This window comes from Micromesistius poutassou (assembly GCF_964030765.1).
Source record: "Micromesistius poutassou genome assembly, chromosome: 4".
NCBI lineage: Eukaryota > Metazoa > Chordata > Actinopteri > Gadiformes > Gadidae > Micromesistius > Micromesistius poutassou.
In genome coordinates, this window is record NC_140274.1 from 12,181,969 (window position 1) to 12,200,449 (window position 18,481).

Sequence of the window (18,481 nt, forward strand, 5' to 3'; positions counted from 1 at the left end):
TCATTGGATCAAATCAATATTTAATATCACGTCCATCAATCATGAAAAACAAATTTAAAAGCTACTGAAATAGTAAAAAAAAAAATAAGCATGGAGTTTAGTGAGTTGAAGAATTACTTCCAACGTGAATGATTCCTCTGCTTGGTCCTCCATTCGAGAACTTGATTAGCAGAATATAACCACAAGGTGTTGCAGTAGACTGTTTTATAGGCCTATTACAAGAATAAGCAGACTGTAAAGCACTGAAAGCTACCAGCTTATATCAGAGGCACAGCATGAAAGTAAATGAGACCAAAGTCTATAGGCTTGACAGATTTACAAGCCAAAAACTTTTTTATTTGAACAGAGGTTGACCAGACTCATAAGGAAATTAAGGTAAAACATTAACAATCGGTTCCTTTGACAGCCACTTATCAACATCAATTTTGGTTAACTCGCCTTCACTTGACTTAACATCATGGAAGTAAATAAACCAACCCACTTAGAAGACCATGAAGAAACATCTCCACATTTATTCTGAACCTGCCTTCCATTCATCTTTGAGGTTTCTGCTACTGCAGTGTTTCAACCAGTTGTGTGTTGTGTTGTGTGTGTTCATATAAACCAACAGAATTCAGGCTGACAAGACCAACAGCTCAGCTCTGTAGCGGTAACCGTGTCGCTCTACTGCTTGCGTTTCCCTTTCCTCTGTTTGATGGGGAAGAGGTTTTCGTCGGCGGGGTACATGTCTGCGCCGCCGCCTTTAGATGACCTCTTCTTCTTCCCGCCGGCCATCTTCCCCTTCTCCTTCCCCGCCCGCCGTACAGCTGCTGCGGGGTGTAGGACTCGCACTTGAAGGGCGACGTGCGCGGCTCCGTCGCTGCCGCTCCCCAGTTCAGCCAGTTGGGGTTCTTCTTGTTCCTGCTCTTCTTCGCCGCCCCGGAAGCACTCCTCCTCGTAGAACGTGCGTTTCTGTGGTGTGGCGGCGCCGGCGGTGGAGGAGGAGGAGGAGGGCGGAGCCTTGGTGGCGGGGACGTCACGCTTGGGCCTCCACTGGTTGGTGGCGCCGCTGACGGGCGTCGGCTTCAGCTTGGTGGACATCTTGGTCTTGAAGACGACGGCCGGCCAGCGGGGCGTGGGTGTGGGTGGGGGTGGAGCTGGAGCCGGGCGTGTGGACCCTGGCGGAGGAGGGGCGGGTGTTGGCGTTCTCCTGCTGCCGGTGGTGGTTCTTCTTCTTGTAGTCGTGGTAGTGGCTGGTCCTCTGCCCCTTCTTCGGTGGTCCCGGGGCGGTGGGGGGGTTTGGGTGTGGTGCCGAGCAGGCCGGCTTCCTCAAGTTCTGGACGGGGGGGAATAGTAAATAAAATCACAACGTTATTCAGTGGCATTCTGAAACTAGTGGGGTCAGGGTGCTGTGTGTCAGAGGAGAAGAGAGAGACAGAGCTTACCTTTGACCTTCCACTTCACCCTGTGCTCCCTCTGGTTGAAGTTGACGGGAGTGTCGTAGTGATTGATGAAGGGCGTGCTGGGGTAGGTCCCATTACACATCCGACGCTGTGTACATGCCTGAGACACACACAAACACCTAATACTGATCTTGCAAAAAGGGCACACGCTCGCTATATTTTTTGATAATATTCATCTTTAGATCATAAATTTGATTCATTATTTGCTTTGGAGAAAATGAAGAAAGGGAGAGCAGGGTGAAGAGATAGAGGGAGGGACAAGAGGAGAGGATGCTGCGGTGCAAACTGAAGCGGCGACTCACGTGGCCAAAGTGGCCCTTTCTGGAGCAGTTGTAGTAGTAGGCGGGCGTCCTGCCCTGGTCCAGGGGAGAGAGACAGAGAGCAGGGGAGAGAGAAGACGCACAAAAAAAAGGAAAGCCTATCAGAACGACACCACACTGCCTGTCAGAACACCCCTCCAGCGTCAGCGTGTTTAAAAGTGACATGTTATACCACTAGGTGTGAATGCGATTAGCCGTTGCAAGCAGTTTGAACAAGTGGGCGTGTCCACCTAGATGTGCGCTGGATAGATCAGTCTACCATCGTACACCTAGGTGCACACGCCCACTTGTGATTTTTAAAAAACGGCTTGTAAGGGCTAATCCCACTCCCACCTGGTGGTATAATATGTCACCTTTAAGAGCAGGATGCTGGGAGTCCCACAGCAGGTTAGCCCTCTGCCGCTGTCACCCGATAGCCTCCATTAATATTTCACATCAATGACATTGTGTGACGAACATCTGCTTTCTGAAAAAAAGGCCTACTAGTAAACTAGGCCTAGGCTATTCACATGAAATAAAACAAAACATTGAGACCATTCCACAAAGCACACTGGGTAATAACAAATTCAACCCAATGGACTTGTGGTAAAACCACTCGTGGTCTCCACAAGTAACTGTAAACTGTTGTAAATTGCAACTTACGTAACTTAGGGACTGTTGGTTATTTATCCCAGAGGGATTTGGATTTCTGATCACTTTATGCATAACCCCCCCCGGCCATATAATTTTATTTTGACATGACCCTGCAATCGACCCTGCATGACCCCCCCCCCCCGCGGACAATTCATCATCAACTCAATAAGTCACATCAGAAATATTGAGTGACATATATGAAAGGATAAATCTAGTGATATATTCTGTCAACAAATTCCATGAGAAGACAAAAACCAATAGATAATTGATCCTACTAACAAGTATTAGTTGTGTATCCAAATCCCGATGTGGCATAAACATGGACACAAAGCATTTTCATATATATTTTGGAGTTGCCCCTCTGTAGATCCTATTTCGACCAACATTCACAGCATCCTGGAAACTTTTCAACCAAATAAAATCATAAACAAAAATAAATGAATGTTCACCCACCAACCCATGGCCCATTTATTGTGTGTGAGAGCAGAAGCCAGCGTGCGAGTTCTCGGAGTAGATGCCCTGCCCCCTCTTTTCCCCTTTCCTGTAGCCTGTCGCTAAATAAAAACAGTCCTTGTTAGAGGGCCCCCCTTTATTTTCTATGGATTATCACATTGAAGAAACCCTTGGTGTCTAGAAGTCCTCTGGTCAGTATTCTACCCATAGAGATACCCACTGTAAGGTTCTATTTTTGTGTCTCTTGGGTTTTATTACTTGTAATTGCAATGTTTACTTGTGTCAGTTTTAAACGGCTACAATTATTAGTTATTAAATTATTTATATCCATATTTATTATTCTTTTACTACTGCATGAGACCATCATTACTGCCTTATGGATGCCCATGGAATAGGAATAAATTTGTCTTCAAGTACTTGGTCAACACACTACAGTCTTTGCAACAACTTCTACAAAAGTTTTAAAAACAAGTTTTCACTGCCATCTTTAGGTAGCAATAACTGAAAGAAATACTCATTACATTTCCATGCATAATTTTCATACCTGGTATGCAGTTTTTGAAAGTCACCCTGCACTCTCCACACATATTCAGAGTGTACATTTTGTAAAAGTCTGCCCTGTATTGTGCCGAGAACATGGTCCAGTTTGCAACACCTGTTACAACAATTTTGAGAATAAGATGATTTCTCAAATTGATTTAACATGGAAAACATGCAGTATGCAACCAGTATAGCTACGACCGTTTTTGTAATCTTACTGTCAAGCCACAGAAAATGCACTTTTCTCTTGAAGTATTCCCTCTCCACCACTTCTCTGAAGCAGGAAGGCACCAGGGACAGGGTCATTAGAGCTCTGTCTCCATCATCAATCAATCAATTTTAATTTATTTAAAAGGGACAATGTACAGTTAGAACATAAATGTTGCCATTTGATGCACTATACCAGATTATAGCTTTAAGCTAATTTGCATCTGTAGTCCCTTGGCAGGTCTCAAAAAATACAACACAATAATAAGACAAATTAAACAGTATACAGGGATAAAACACCACAACAACATGGCTACACACGTCTGCGTGCAACCCCCCCCCCCCTCTCATCCCACCCACGCCCACACCTATACCCACACACACAGAAAAAGAAGTCTAAGGACCAACTTAGTGGTTGCAGAGCTGAGCAGCTTTTAACAGATTTTTTAGGTTAGATTTGAAGACTCTGAGAGAGCTACTGCTCCTTACGGCTTCAGGTAAGGTATTCCACTGGTTTGTGGCTCTTACAGAAAAAGCAGATTGCCCAGCTACAGTGCGGCGAAATGGTATGGTACAATCTCGTATGGAGGATATTCTAGTGGATCTGATGGAATTTGACGAGCGAGCGTGGACAAAAGCACATAATGGCTGTGGGGCCAAACCATTTAAAATCTTATAGACCATACACAAATTGGCGAATAACCTAAAATTCTCAAAGCTCAATAACTCATGTTTCTCAAGTATCCTACAATGATGATAACGAATTGGCTTTTTGTCCAGTGTTTTTAAAGTTTGTTTGTATAAAGACTCCAGATGTCTCAAAGTAGATTCACCAGCCTGCCCCCAGCAGGTGATACAATATGACATGCAGGACAGAATCATGGCGTGCATAAATATCTTGGCTGCATCCAGAGAGAGACAATTTCTGATGTGTTTAAAATTAACTAAATTGTATTTTATGGTTTTAACCATTTTTTTGACATGTTTCTTAAAATTTAAATTTGGATCCAGAAACACGCCGAGATATTGAAATTCAGTAACTATATCAATTCGTTCACCTTTAATGTGAATCTCAACATCAGGGATTTGTACCATGGTTTTAGAAAAAAAAGTTGTTTACATTTAAACTCAAACATGATTGATCAAGCCAAAGAAGAATCATGAAGAACGACCTCAGCAAAGATGATCTCCAACAGGCAAGATGGCAACTGAAACAAATAAGATTCTTCTATTGAATACATCATCTCCAGTTAGTATTAAGCCAAACAGCATTAATAGAAATACTGAAAGCATGAGCACTGAATGTATTCAATAAATATTATATTCCCCCAAAAAAGAAACACATGCAAACAAACAAAATCAAAAATTATTAATAAATAAAAGACCTGCTCAATACATGTTGCCAACTCCTGCTCCTGCTCTCTTCCATGTGTCATGGGCTCTAGCCGTCTTCTCTTCCTACGTAGAAATGTCAAAGGGGTGACATTAGCAAGATGCTTTTCATGTAGGGGGGTTTGACGGTACACATGGTTTGGTTCATATTTCGGTTTAAGAGTCCATTTGGTACAGGAAAACAAAGTGTTATTATTGTTGACAAAATCCTCTTGCTGGGGACTAATACAACCCCCCCCCCACAGAAACACATCGTAGTTATCAAGTAAGAAGTTGTTCATACCTTTGGTGTTCAATGTTGTCTAAAAGAAGCTGGCACCACCATCTCCTTATATGTGGCATATCATGCTAGTAGATGAAGAAAGATGTCATTGTAGTTTCAATCCTAAAATCTGTACATTAACAATTTCAGATTTAAATTGCTGACCTGAGTGAAGTCGAAGGTCCAGTCCAGTGCCATGTACAGTGCGTACTGTAATCCATATTATAAACAACGGTTAACATTCTTTTCATATGATAGAACAGTTGATACACAGTTGTTACTGTACATATAAACCATGTCAATGATCCTTTTCTCTTGGCACCTGCTTATGTTATTATGTTTGATGCCGAGGTGCACAATCCCATCACTTACCATTAGCATGAACACGCCACAGTCCGCGCTGCCTGCTTGTTCTGGAATATTCTGATAAAAAAGCCAGAAGTTATTGACAACTCAATTATATTTAAATATATTTAATACAATTACATTTCTTAGTACTATTCCAATGCATAGCACATTTCACAAGGCATATATAAATCCAAAATTTCCATCACCTTGTTTGAAACAAATGCCCAGGATCCTGGCACTATCTTTGCTGCAATGGTGCTATAAAAGACAAAAGGATAGCATGGTGAAATACACTATTAAAGACCTCACATGATTTTGATGTGACGTGACATTTGTGGTCAACATTTTAAGCCATTTAAGCTTGCTTAATTAATTGGCTTCCATTATTGGTTTAAGCAACAGTGGAGCAGGTGTGCATAGTATGACTCCAGATTGTGCTACCTTGATCACCACAAATGTAATGAACACATCACCAGAAGGCTTTTTAGAACACAGCAAAAGCAACATTGAACGGTTGCCAACACTCTACTAGGAACATTGAACGGTTCCTAAACATAACAATATGAATAATAACAATATAACACCATGCAAAACACAAAAACGAACCAAATATTAATTTACAGGAACAATGAACGGTTCCTCAATATTAGACTGAAACATGAACACGGATAAATAATGCCAGTCTCCATAGCAACTAAGCTTGGAGCAATCAAGACGTATCCTCTTAAATTTAGGCTTCAGGACCTGTAAAATATACAATTTTCAAGTTAAGGTTGAATCTGCATTGTACTACTGCAAATGTACATTACAGCTTCACTGTAATGGCTTTTTCATAACTTTTAAGTGAACATATGTGACAAAGCAGATTATTTTACATGACATAGATTACACTTCTCATGACAATGTGTGGCTGGAATTTAAAAACTAAAAGTAGATATACAATATTTGAAAAGTCTGTCATGTGACCAAATAATAAAATGGTGACATTCTTATAAAAAACTCTGACATGATGCCTGTTAAACTTACACCTAGTATTCAGTGTCCTGGTTTCCATACAGGAAAAAGGATGCAGTCTCTAGATGCTGCATCTACCTGCATCATTCGAATGACAACAATAAGAGCTTGTAGTTTCAATGTGAAGATATTTTTAGATACGCAACCATAGTACGAGATACTGTCACTATGTACAGGGTTAACAAACTTAAGCCATACACAACACATGCATAGAACTTACTGGCAGCGAGAGAAACGGGTCGACATTGAGAGGTCTCTAAGTGGGGATAACATCCACAGCATGAACATCCTTTCCCTGTAAATCACAGAACACCAGTTTCAATTATTTGGGTTTACATAAAATAAATAAGCACTATCAATGATAGAAAGTTGTACCTTGAAATGATACAAAAAATATCCATACACACCTTTTGCCTGGCAATCTTGATGACCAGTGATAAACGACGATCTGTAATAAAACAGAATGTTTTATGGATTGCAAAGACATTTTACTAAACAATTTTCAAATATTTGGGTGATTAAAAGTATACTTACTGTTGCCTCCACTTCTCTGTCCAATCCCAGGGACAGGAAGTCCAGCCTTTTTAAAACTGTGGTGCCCACTTTACAAATCGCCTCGTCTGGTGATTTTGTGTCATCCAACACATCATCAAGCTTTAAAATGACAGTCAGTTAAGTACTTACTACTACAGTATATCATACTTGACAGCAAAAAACAAACGACAATAGAAAACCTCTTTAGAACTCAATTATATGAAGAAAATACTTCACTTTGTTTAATGTGGGCCATATTAGGCCTAAAGAAAAATAAAAAAATACATTTACCCATGTCAATTGTCCTTCGTCCATCTCATGCTCCGTTACTTCCCTTCCTGCACATATGTGGTATATGTGCTTCATTCCACAAGTGTTCATTGCAAACCTCAAAACCTCCTGCAATATGGTCAGAGAAGCCCAATTTCAGAAATGACAGAAACATAATAAGCAATGTGTGGAATTTGTACCATAGCATGTCTTTCTAGCAACTGACTTAGTAAATAATGTTACAAGTTGTACAACATTATATTTTAGTGCATTAGATAGTGTAGTATTAGGTGCTACATTTTTGTACTGTGATGATCTCTGGAATACCTGTTGTGGTTGTAGCTGGAGCTCATGCCAGAAGCTTCTACGTTAATTGTAGGGGCTACGTTGACAGCAGGGGTCGGTGGTGGGATGATGGCAGCGGCTTGGTTCGTACCGGTGGTCGGTGGTGGGATGATGGCAGCGGCCTGGTTCGCACCGGTGGTCAGTGGTGGGATGATGGCAGCGGCCTGGTTCGCAGGGGGTGCCACGGATTGTGTCACAACAGAGGCTGCTGCAGTGTTTACAGACTGGGCAGCTGTGCAAGATGCAGCAGTGGCTGCTGATGCTGTCAGCAGGCAAGGGAAACAATTAAGATTATGACATTTGACATTCTAAACAGTACGTGTTAACCAAAACAAACAATTACTGCTAGGAATTTCCACACATTGGATTAATAAAGCCTTTTTATTGCAGGAGATGGCTTTACAAAGACAATACCAGTTTGACATCCGAATGTCACAACTATACTGTGCACATAGATACCTAAAACCGTCTGCCCACTGGAGTTCAACTGGATTTGCAGTGCACTCCCCAATGTTTTCTTCATGTTCTCTATTGTTTTGGCATTGCGTCCATTGTTGTAGTGGTGCAAAATGTTCCTCATTAAAAAAAATATGGGACGATGGACTCATCATGTCTAAGAAGTGGTTGTTCTTCCTCAATCCACTGAAGAGCTGCTCGGCACACTGGCTATTGGCCCAGCCACGTAACTCAGGCACAAGCTCTACCTTGCGCAGAACATCCTTTGGGTCTTTGGTGTTCCTCATGAAAGCAGTCACAAAGAGCATAATGCTCTGATGACCCTGTAATAGGGTGGCCATTTTCATCAGGTACTGGCTTCTTTGTAGTTAGCCAAGGCAAGCTGACTTTCACTTTCTTTGCAGAGGCCAATCTGATGTTGTCATCAGTAGGATCCAGCAGTCTCCCCTCATGAGGGCTTAAGGGCGAGGACTATGGCTCTCTTATGTTTGTATGTATGTGTTGCCAGTCCCCTTGCAAAATCATACATGGTCACATTGGGGAAATGCTTCATTGATAGCAGCAGATCAGCACAATATCTTGGGCTCTCAGCCCTTAGGTTGAGTTTAACTCCATAAACAACAGCACAAGGGCATGTGACCACAGCACATCCACCTGGTAAAATAAAGTTATCGTACCCGCTATGAGTAAACATTACAGTGAAATGTAGTGAAATCTGAAAGTTATTACTGATGCAAACACTTTTGAATATAAATCAACTCACCAGAAGCCCCCCAGACCTTTGCAAACACTTTGTCATATGCTGACCGGTTCTGCATTTCTTTGCGGAGCCTCATAATAAGGTCCATCCTGGAGCCCTTGGAGTCTATGCCACACCCCTTGCAGAGACCTTGCACACACCAGTTCCAAAAAGCATACGCCTCTTTGGACGTAACAGGCACCCGCTCAGCCGCGCGCATTATGGGAATTATTGTTTGATTAGCGGTAACAGCCAGGGACGTGCACAGGAGTTTTGAGGGGCAGGTGGGGGGGGGGGGGAATCGCGGACGAGCGCAATTGTTGACGTGGGGGTTGGATCGCGGACGAGCGCTGTTGCGGGCGCGATTGTTAACGGTGGGGGGGGGGTTGGATCGCGGACAAGCGCTATTGCGGGCGCGATTGTTGAAGAACACTCAGAGGGCACTTTTTAATATCAGGCAAAAAGGGCAGGGGCTCAAGCACCCCTAGGGCCCTATGTGTGCACGTGCCTGGTAACAGCACATCGTCGGACCGTCGGGTGAAAATGAGTCGTGGCTCAACATGGAGCAAAGAGGAGACGGAATGTCTATTGGATATTTGGGCAGACGCCCACATAGTACGCTATGTGGGCGTATGCTGGCAAACACATAAAAATGCCGATGCATTTAACACATTGAGCACCAGGATGAGGGAGAAGGAGTTCGAAAATAAATCTGATATTGTTTATTATGAAACAGATAGATTTATTGCTTGTGTTCGTTGAAAAATACATGATATGAGGACTGTGAAAAAATAATCGCATATTAAATCACAATCGCAATATTGAGGGGAAAAAAAATCGCAATTAGATTATTTTCCAAAATCGTTCAGCCCTACTTTCTACAATATCACACAAAACGGTCAGAGTAACAAACTAGTAAAAGAACAACAATAACATTATTTAACAACTATTTACATGGGCTGTAAGCCTAACATTGTTTGAGGTAAATGTGGATGTTGGTCATGGTTGAGGGACTTAATTTGTATATCAAGTCAATCCTCCTTGAGGTTTGTGTTGCGAAGATATCAGTGACCTGGTCATACCAAACTGGATCTTTTGTTTAGTGATTTCAGCATTTTCTTTTCAATCAAAATAATGGCCAAATTTGTTAACCTCTCCTGCCCCTGAACAGTCCATGTTGGAGATTTGACATTATTCATGAGCAAACAGGGTCAGCAATACAGTCGATTGTTAGTAATGCTACCAGTGAGCCATGAGTACTTGTAAACCATGTAGCACTCACACCATTGACTCTGCCATTACTTTTGGTGATCTCGATTTTGGGAATTGGTCTACCTTTCACTTGCTTTGTGTCTCTTAGACTGAGCTGCACTGCAGCGCGGGTTTGATCTCGTAACCGAGACAGCGTTGTCAGATTGGGCACATTTTCCGCCCAATGATTATTTTTCCAATCTAACGTGGTTAAAAGTAGACCTGTAAATCTGACCAATCTGGCAACACTGAGCCTAGCCAGGGCTCCTGCTTATTGGTTCATAGCGCAGTGCGTATGAACCAACCACCGCGTAGTTGGCGCTACTCGATCCCTTAGCTAGTCCCACCCATATATATAGTGGGTGGGACCATAGATATATAGAACATAATATATGTTCTATATATCTATGGTCCCACCCACTCGGAGGAGGACTTTCCTCCTCTCGCCCATTGACTCCCATGTAACTCACCGGCCGCCAGTACTATGAAGGTATTATTGTAGCAAAAGTCTTGAGCATGTGTACACTAAAGTCACAAATGTGTAAGAGTAAAGTTGAAGTCGTAAATATTTATGTTGCATGTGTACACTAAAGTCACAAATGTGTAACAGTAAATTTGAAGTTGTAAATCTTTTTTCTACCATTGTAAACACAAAATAGGGGCTACGAGTTCACAAGTCCTTTGTTACAGGTGCACAAATCCTATCCTGTGCATCACAACTTCAAAGAGTCATGCACTTGACACTTTTGCTACAATCATTACAGCGCAGTTGGAGCAAAACACATTCGCACACCTGTGTTTCATAATCTGAGAACGTGCACAACATTTGTGCATTCGTAAACCCAAATGTGAACTACTGCATCAAAAGTTGCACATCTGTGAAGTGAAATAAAATGATATAGATCACTATGTTCATTGAGCATTTTAATGAGCGAGCACAAGTCCATCGATACAACTGCTTGAATCTGCTGCTACGAGTCTCAGCTGTTGTTTTTCCTGCGGGTACTGTTGCAACACGTCTAGGTGGTACATGTGTAGCAAAAGTGATTCGTATCCGTATGACACAGAGCGTCCATGGGCGGGACAAAATTGCAGCATAAACCAATGAAAGTTGCCGGCAGGGGGTGCAGGGAGTGCAAATGAGCTCATTAAAATGAACATAGCGATCTATATCATTTTATTTGTGAGGAACGGTGAGGAACGGTTTACGAATGCACAAATGTGCACATTCTCAGATTATGAAACACGGTGTGTGAATGTGTTTTGCACCAACTGCGCTGCAATGATTGCAGCAAGTGTGTGACTCTTTGAAGTTGTGATGCACAGGATAGGATTTGTGCACCTGTAACAAAGGACTTGTGAACTCGTAGCCCCTATTTTGTGTTTACAATGGTAGAAAAAAGATTTCCGACTTCAAATTTACTGTTTTAGTGTACACATGCAAAATAAATATTTCAGACTTCAAATTTACTGTTACACATTTGTGACTTTAGTGTACACATGCAACATAAATATTTCCGACTTCAACTTTACTGTTACACATTTGTGACTTTAGTGTACACATGCTCAAGACTTTTGCTCCCTTGCGTCTTTTAGTTGCGCATGAAATGTTTATTTTGAGTGAAAGACGTGCGTTTGGGAAGAAGAAAATAAAGTCTTGGTTAACCTTTGTGTCGTGTTCATTTCTCCGCCCTTACTTTGGTGCTCCCGGTCAAATTTGACCGGCCTGTTTTTAATTGCTCTTACATTAACACACACACAAAAAAAAAAAAAAATTATTTAACTCCCCTTTAAGCTGTAAACAATGTCTCAGAGTCATGGTTTACATGAATAACTGCAGTGAATATACAAAGAATAGACACAAACTGTGTGTGCGTGCGGTGGTGGTGATGGTGGACCACAGGTGTTACAAAGTTGACTAAACCACTCAAAATTCAATGAAAGTGGTGATCAGCAATTGTATATGTTCAAATGCCTAGTGTGGAGGATATCATAATGCCTTGAGACAATAAAATGTAAAACACAATATGTATGATTGATGAAAGTAGGAAATCGGTCAGATTTGACCCGAACACAACAGAAAGGTTAAGGTCTGAGAGCGCAAATAAATGCCTCAAACTAGTGCTGTCGTTTTAAAATAACAACGTTACGTTTCTTTGATTACTGTTATTTTTTAAGGCAATTAATGTGGATACTCTGCTATTTGGTTTAATTTACTTACTCAATACTTAACCTAAAATTACAGCCAGGGCATCAAAATGAACAAGAACATTTTGGTCCAAAGTGGACCCAAACATTTGAACAAGAGAGAAAGATGGCAAAAAGATACCTCAAAGAGCTTTTCAGAGAACTTCTCTTAAATGGCATGTGTAGCGGACGGAACCTACGTCCGCTTAGTAGGGGTAAATCACTCTTCCCTGAATGGCTGGAAATCAGAGGATCTAGGTCCCTAACCCCCAGGCCTATTAGTCTCGTGTCTACTCTGCCTGCTCAGTTGAAGTACAATAGCTTAGGCTTCAGAATTTAGACCTGTCACAGTGAAGACCTAAAGAATAGAATACCAGTAAGTAGCTGTGTGTGTGACTTACCCTGTATTCCCCCTAACTACTACACTTTAAGGACAGAGGGTGAGACGCCCCTACGTCAGAGAAGAAAAACTCCACAATAAAAGCTATAGTGTAAAAGTTGAAAAATGAGTGGTTATTTATTATACTAGTTTTCTTATGCTAAGTAAAATAGAAAAGTAAATGAAAAATAGAAATAAACATGACAAAAATATGTCAATTGTAACTTCAGAAACGGTTTTGCACCATACACATAACACTCAATAACAACATGTCCACTCTCGGTTCAATGTTCCTTTTGGTTCGGATTGTCCACGTTACGTGTGTGCCGACCGTTCACCAATTAGACATGTCCATCACGAGTGCGTTGCTGTCCGTTGAGAATGATAGCCATGTGTGGCAGCAGGGTAGCCTATTTACTCACCCACCGCACCGTGCATCAATGGCGGGACACGTCCCGGTCTGTAGCAGTGAACTGGCTGGCTCTTCGTTCTTTGGCGTGACAAGCTTCCAACGTTGGCGACGGGCTAGTAATATAACTGAATAGTCAACACTTTGCACTACTTAGCGAGGACGGTCGCCTCGCACTACGCGAACTATACTTGTTAATAATACGACCCCGGATGAATCTTCAGCGCTAATGGCGTGGAGTCTTCCGCTCCTCCACACGCCACTCCAGCCGTAACTGTTCCGTAGCTCAGATTAAAACATGTCGCACACGCAATAACTAAGAGCTAAACTGTTATTCAACTGATCTATCATACCGAAATCTCCGTCAGCATGGGACCTCGCCGAGCGCCGCCATCTTCTTCGTTCTTCCTCACCAACTCTCTCTAGTCCCGCTCTCTCAAGCTCTCTCCTCTCATTCGCCAGTGCACTGCATGCGGTGAGGCTATTTTAAGGGAAAGGTTATCGTAGGGGCTACATATCAAGAAATATATGCACACTCTAAGTGTACACCATGATCCTTTTCAAAAACTCTTCCAGTCTCTCTTCTTCCCTCCTTTCATGTCTTATGTCGCTCTGCTCGTTAGTTTGGTGTTACTTAGCCTATATTTAATTTATATTACAAGCAGAGCCGGATTAACCCAAAGGCAAACTAGGCACGTGCCTAGGGCCTGATTGGCAGGGGGGGGCCCAGACAGAAGGACAAAATAATAATAATAATTGAAATAGCCTATACAAATGTCCTATCTACTATTTATTTCAGTGTTAATATATCAATATATATTAATTAACAAAAAATAGTGACGTTGTTTATCTTAACGTAACGTCACATTAACGCCAATCAAGTCCGAGGGGAGGTCAGCGGGTCAAGACTAAGCGGAACAATAAAGCTAGCAGACAGGTCGTTATTTGAGTAGGCTAACATTCAAGATGCTTTCGGGTGCGGCAAAACGTAAAAAGAAAAAAAATAAGGAACAAAAGAAGAGACAGCGGGGGGCTATTGAGAATGAGGAGTTGTCGTCACGGCACAGAGCCCCTCCCCTTCCCGCCATGTTGGAAGGTACGCCCCTCCGAGTGCAGCTGAGCTTTGCGTTATTGTTGACCCGGTAGCTGCTAGCAGAGGAGGTTGTTGCAACTCTGTACTGTTTTAACAGTGCCTGGAAATAACTGCTGCGTTAAAAACTGCTTCAATGCCTCACACGATCGTCGAGGAAACCATAAGAACAGTGGGCTACAGTTTGTCAGGTTCCCTAAATGGACAACGCACTGAAGGCTGCCCCACACTACTAAGAGTTGAGTCGGATGTACACCACACACATAAAGAGAATCTCAGCCGATTTGTTGCTCTCCGATCGTAAATACAAATACATGAGATTCGAACACAAGACGGAATACCACACACGGACAATCTTGTCCGATAATTGCCCGCTGCAGGGCCGTGGAGGTAGAACTAGAGCAACTCGCGTCAACAGTGAAAATGGATCAGCGTCTTTTGACAGCAGTGGTTTCCGCGGTGCTTATGCTTACATAATATCAGAGAATATCCGCGTCAGTTCGGCCGCGGCGCAACTAATGAATAAAGATCATGAACTAAATGGCTGTACAAGTGTTCTGAGACACGGCTGCGAACCGGCAACTTTCAAAAAAAGTAGTGCCGGTTTGGTGACGGTGCCGTGCCGTATCCAGTGGAATAGCCTACATTGACTATAATGGTTTCTAATGTCTTCGGCGAACATTGCCGTGCCGCTTCCGTGACGGTTCTGGTGGAAATTGCCCTTCTCTCAACATTCCGAAAATATCTATCATGTTGGATAACCCCGATTTTGCGATCGGGTGCTCTTGGAGTTGATGAGATTCTATCTTAGACAGACAGGATAATCTTGGCCGATTTTCGTCGATGAGATGAGTCGATGAGAGTAGGACCCTTTTCCTTCGCCTTATTCTTCTCCATTTATTTATTTATTTCTATCTCGTAATGTCCCCTGCGTCTCTATGTTGCGTATTTCCTCATCTGTCTCTATGCCGCTCTGACAACGTTGCCCCTAGCAACCGATAGCCGTGGATGTCATCATGGCGAACGGGCTCAAACCCCTCCCCAAAAATCACGTGACTCCTCATTCTTTGAAGTTTCTGTCGGGCAGCCGTCCGACAGCTGTGAACCTGCAATGCTGACACCTATTGGTGATTTACTGGTACTACTGCCTTAACAATGACACTGGAAATGGATAAGATAAGGATAATTTAATAGCATTTAATAGAGCCGTGTAATAACGTATGAATAATAAAAATTAAAAAATTGTCTGATATACACAACACATGACTTATTTTGGCGTACAAATAACCAACTTGTAACCAAAGACTACGCTATGTTAAATGTGAATTAACTTTTATTAGTAACTTTGGTAAGTTTCAGATTTCAATTTATGAATATCGATGGAGGGGGGCCCAAAAAATACAGTCTGCCTAGTGTAGTCCATTTATTTAATCCGGCTCTTATTACAAGTGCCTTTCGAGCTAAGCACGGAAAGAACAAGTAGGCTTCTATAGGCTAGATAATCCATAGGCTATGTTACAGTTTCAAATATGTTAATAAGGACATGTTATTTTAATTCTGATTTAACATTAATTCCATGTTGTTACTTTTCAATATCAGTCATTAGGCTAAATAAAGTCACGTTTGGCAATTAGCGGAGTCCAAGTAACCTATTCTCGCAATATAGACCCTAAAGGTCTAAAGGCCCTCCTTAAAACAAAATTACAAGGTGTCTTAATGTAGTGTAGGCTATCAACCAATGACCAAATTACTAAACTAATTAAAGGCCATGACACACTGTTACCTTCTGTTAAATTCCTTTAAAAAGTATTCCTTTTCTTTTAAAATACTCTAAAATTAGATGAACAAAACCTGCAGCTATCGTTGACAGACATCTTCACGCTTCATCTTGTTTTGTTTGTGTACACAGCCTGCGCATGCGCGCAACGTAGTTTCCGGCCGGTCCCGGCGCATGACAAACGTCACGACCAAACGCTATTGCGATTGGTTATGGCAGATCCAGAGTGGCACTGGGCAGATCCAATAGTGAGTGAACGCCTCCAAGTGAGTGAACGTTTGCCAATTACAGCAGTTCCAGACCTTCTGTACAAATGAAATGAAGTACGATGGTCTGGTAGCCTGGTGCTACCAGACCATACTTCATTTCATTTGTACAGACAGGCTGTGTACACAAACAAAACAAGATGAAGCGTGAAGATGTCTGTCAACGATAGCTGCAGGTTTTGTTCATCTAATTTTAGAGTTCAAGGAACAATTACAAATTCTACATTAATATTCGATAGTAAGGACAGAGATAATGTTTGCAGTCAACTGTCGAGGCTGGGTCTTGTCATTGACAATACGTCGCTACTTCGACGTCATCGTTCTCAGCCACTTCCTCTGTTCGCTGATTGGTCACACAGAAATTTGTTCGGGCAAAATCCCACTAACAAGCCCCAGCCCCAGACTGACTACTGAAGGGAAAATGAAATTTGGGCGGAAGTAGGTGGGCGGGCGGAGCCAGGCTAGAGGTAAACTAGACCACACCATGAATGTATTTACCAAAAAAGGCGTAGGCCTACACCTAAAGTAAACTAGCTCATTAACGTCGGGTTTATGCAAACGTCTACACCAAAGACCACATTATCCCTATTTTTCATTTATTTTCAACATTAGAAATAATCATCCATGGTTTTGAATGGCGAGGGTCAAACGCTGCGCGCTTGTAACGGCTTAAAACGTGGGTGTCTAAGTACGAGCAACATTATATTTTAAGACGAGCGCAATTTATATATATATATATATATATATACACAATGACAAGCAATGATGAGTCCTACACTGTAATTTGTTCAGCTAATGTAAACATTTACATAAATTGAATACAAAAATGCGCAATTAATTAACATTAGCGTATCAATTGCTTTTATTATGATACAATTTATGTATTTATAATTATGTTGATTCATTTGGACGTGAAATCTAGGATGAAATTCTCAAAAGAGTTGATAGTTTACAGGTTAAAACCACTGTACCTGATAAGCTAATGAAGTATTTAGCCCTTGGTGGAAGAGCTGTCATCATAGCTGTTATGTCGAGTTAAAATGTTTTTTTTAACCCCTAAACACCCCAGTACTGATTGTTGGAGCTATGTAGTTGTAAGATTTAATTGTAAAACATTTATTTAGTTTGTTTGCTTAATATAAAATAATATGATTATTTTATGTTTATTTTCTCATGTTTTATAAATTAAAGTTAATTTGAGTTTGTTTATGCTTTTGTTTTGAAATTATTACTAGCCTATATATAGAGGTAGGCGGGCATAGGTAAGACAGGCACTGGGAAGGGTCATGGTTTTTTTACCAGTTGTACGGGAGAGACGAAGAAGATGAGGCGATTGGAGATTGACAGTTCCCACTGGTGCACATTTGTTTTGTTTGCTTGTAAGATCGGAAAATAACCTTCAGAAACCCAAATTCACGACTGGACAGTTGACTCTTTCCCTGCACTGTGTAAGATTCGTCCCCCTGGTGCCTCAGTGGCTACTTTGATTACGTTGCTTTGTTTGATTTCTTCATTTTCAAGTTATTGTTTTAGAGAGGACAAATCGCCACTACACTGATAAAGCTCAGAGTTTTAATAAAGATAGGCCTTAATGACTCCAAACCATACAACTTACCCATAGTTCTCCATGTTCGCTATTGTTGGGTTCAATTCTCTAGCCGTTTCAGTTCAGCACCTGACTGACAGATCGTATTTTGACCACTTGAATGAATATTGTTTTGAATGTCTGCCACTTAAATATTTTTCTTGAAATAACATGTTTGAACTTCAAGGAGGTGAATACAAACACATTCAGATTACTTTAATTCAAATGTGTTAACAATTCAATATCCAAAACACAATTGCTTTTAAAATAAATAAAAAATATGTCAGTGATTTGCTACCATACCAGTGTTTTAGCACGGCTCTTGTCATAGAGCTGTTTCAAAGAGGACGAGGCTTTTTAGATCAGGTGGAATCTTGTAAAATATCTTTTTACATTCGGGGGTGTTTTCAGGGTGTTTTCAGCTTTTTTCAGCTTCTTCTTCATGGTTTTACGGAAGTCTTGGCCAGCCATGAAGTAGAGCCGAGGATGGGGTCCATTATGCTGTTGGAACTGGCCATCAGCCAGGTCACCTGGATGGCTATGAAGAACGCTGCCATCGGTTTACAGGTCATCTGATCCAGA

General features: G+C 41.6%; 1 protein-coding gene across 1 annotated transcript; it reads right to left on the reverse strand.

Moving 5' to 3' along the window:
• Positions 1 to 1,064: 1,064 nt before the first annotated feature.
• On the reverse strand, positions 1,065 to 18,456 carry LOC311341513 (uncharacterized protein; the record flags this gene model as incomplete). Its single annotated transcript, XM_084466346.1, has 12 exons — positions 1,065 to 1,315; positions 1,425 to 1,542; positions 1,745 to 1,798; positions 4,981 to 5,053; positions 5,271 to 5,335; positions 5,415 to 5,459; positions 5,622 to 5,672; positions 5,804 to 5,855; positions 6,832 to 6,906; positions 7,019 to 7,059; positions 7,146 to 7,265; positions 18,352 to 18,456. 12 exons carry the CDS (start codon positions 18,454 to 18,456, stop codon positions 1,065 to 1,067), a joined length of 1,050 nt encoding a protein of 349 aa, XP_084322472.1.
• Positions 18,457 to 18,481: the final 25 nt, after the last annotated feature.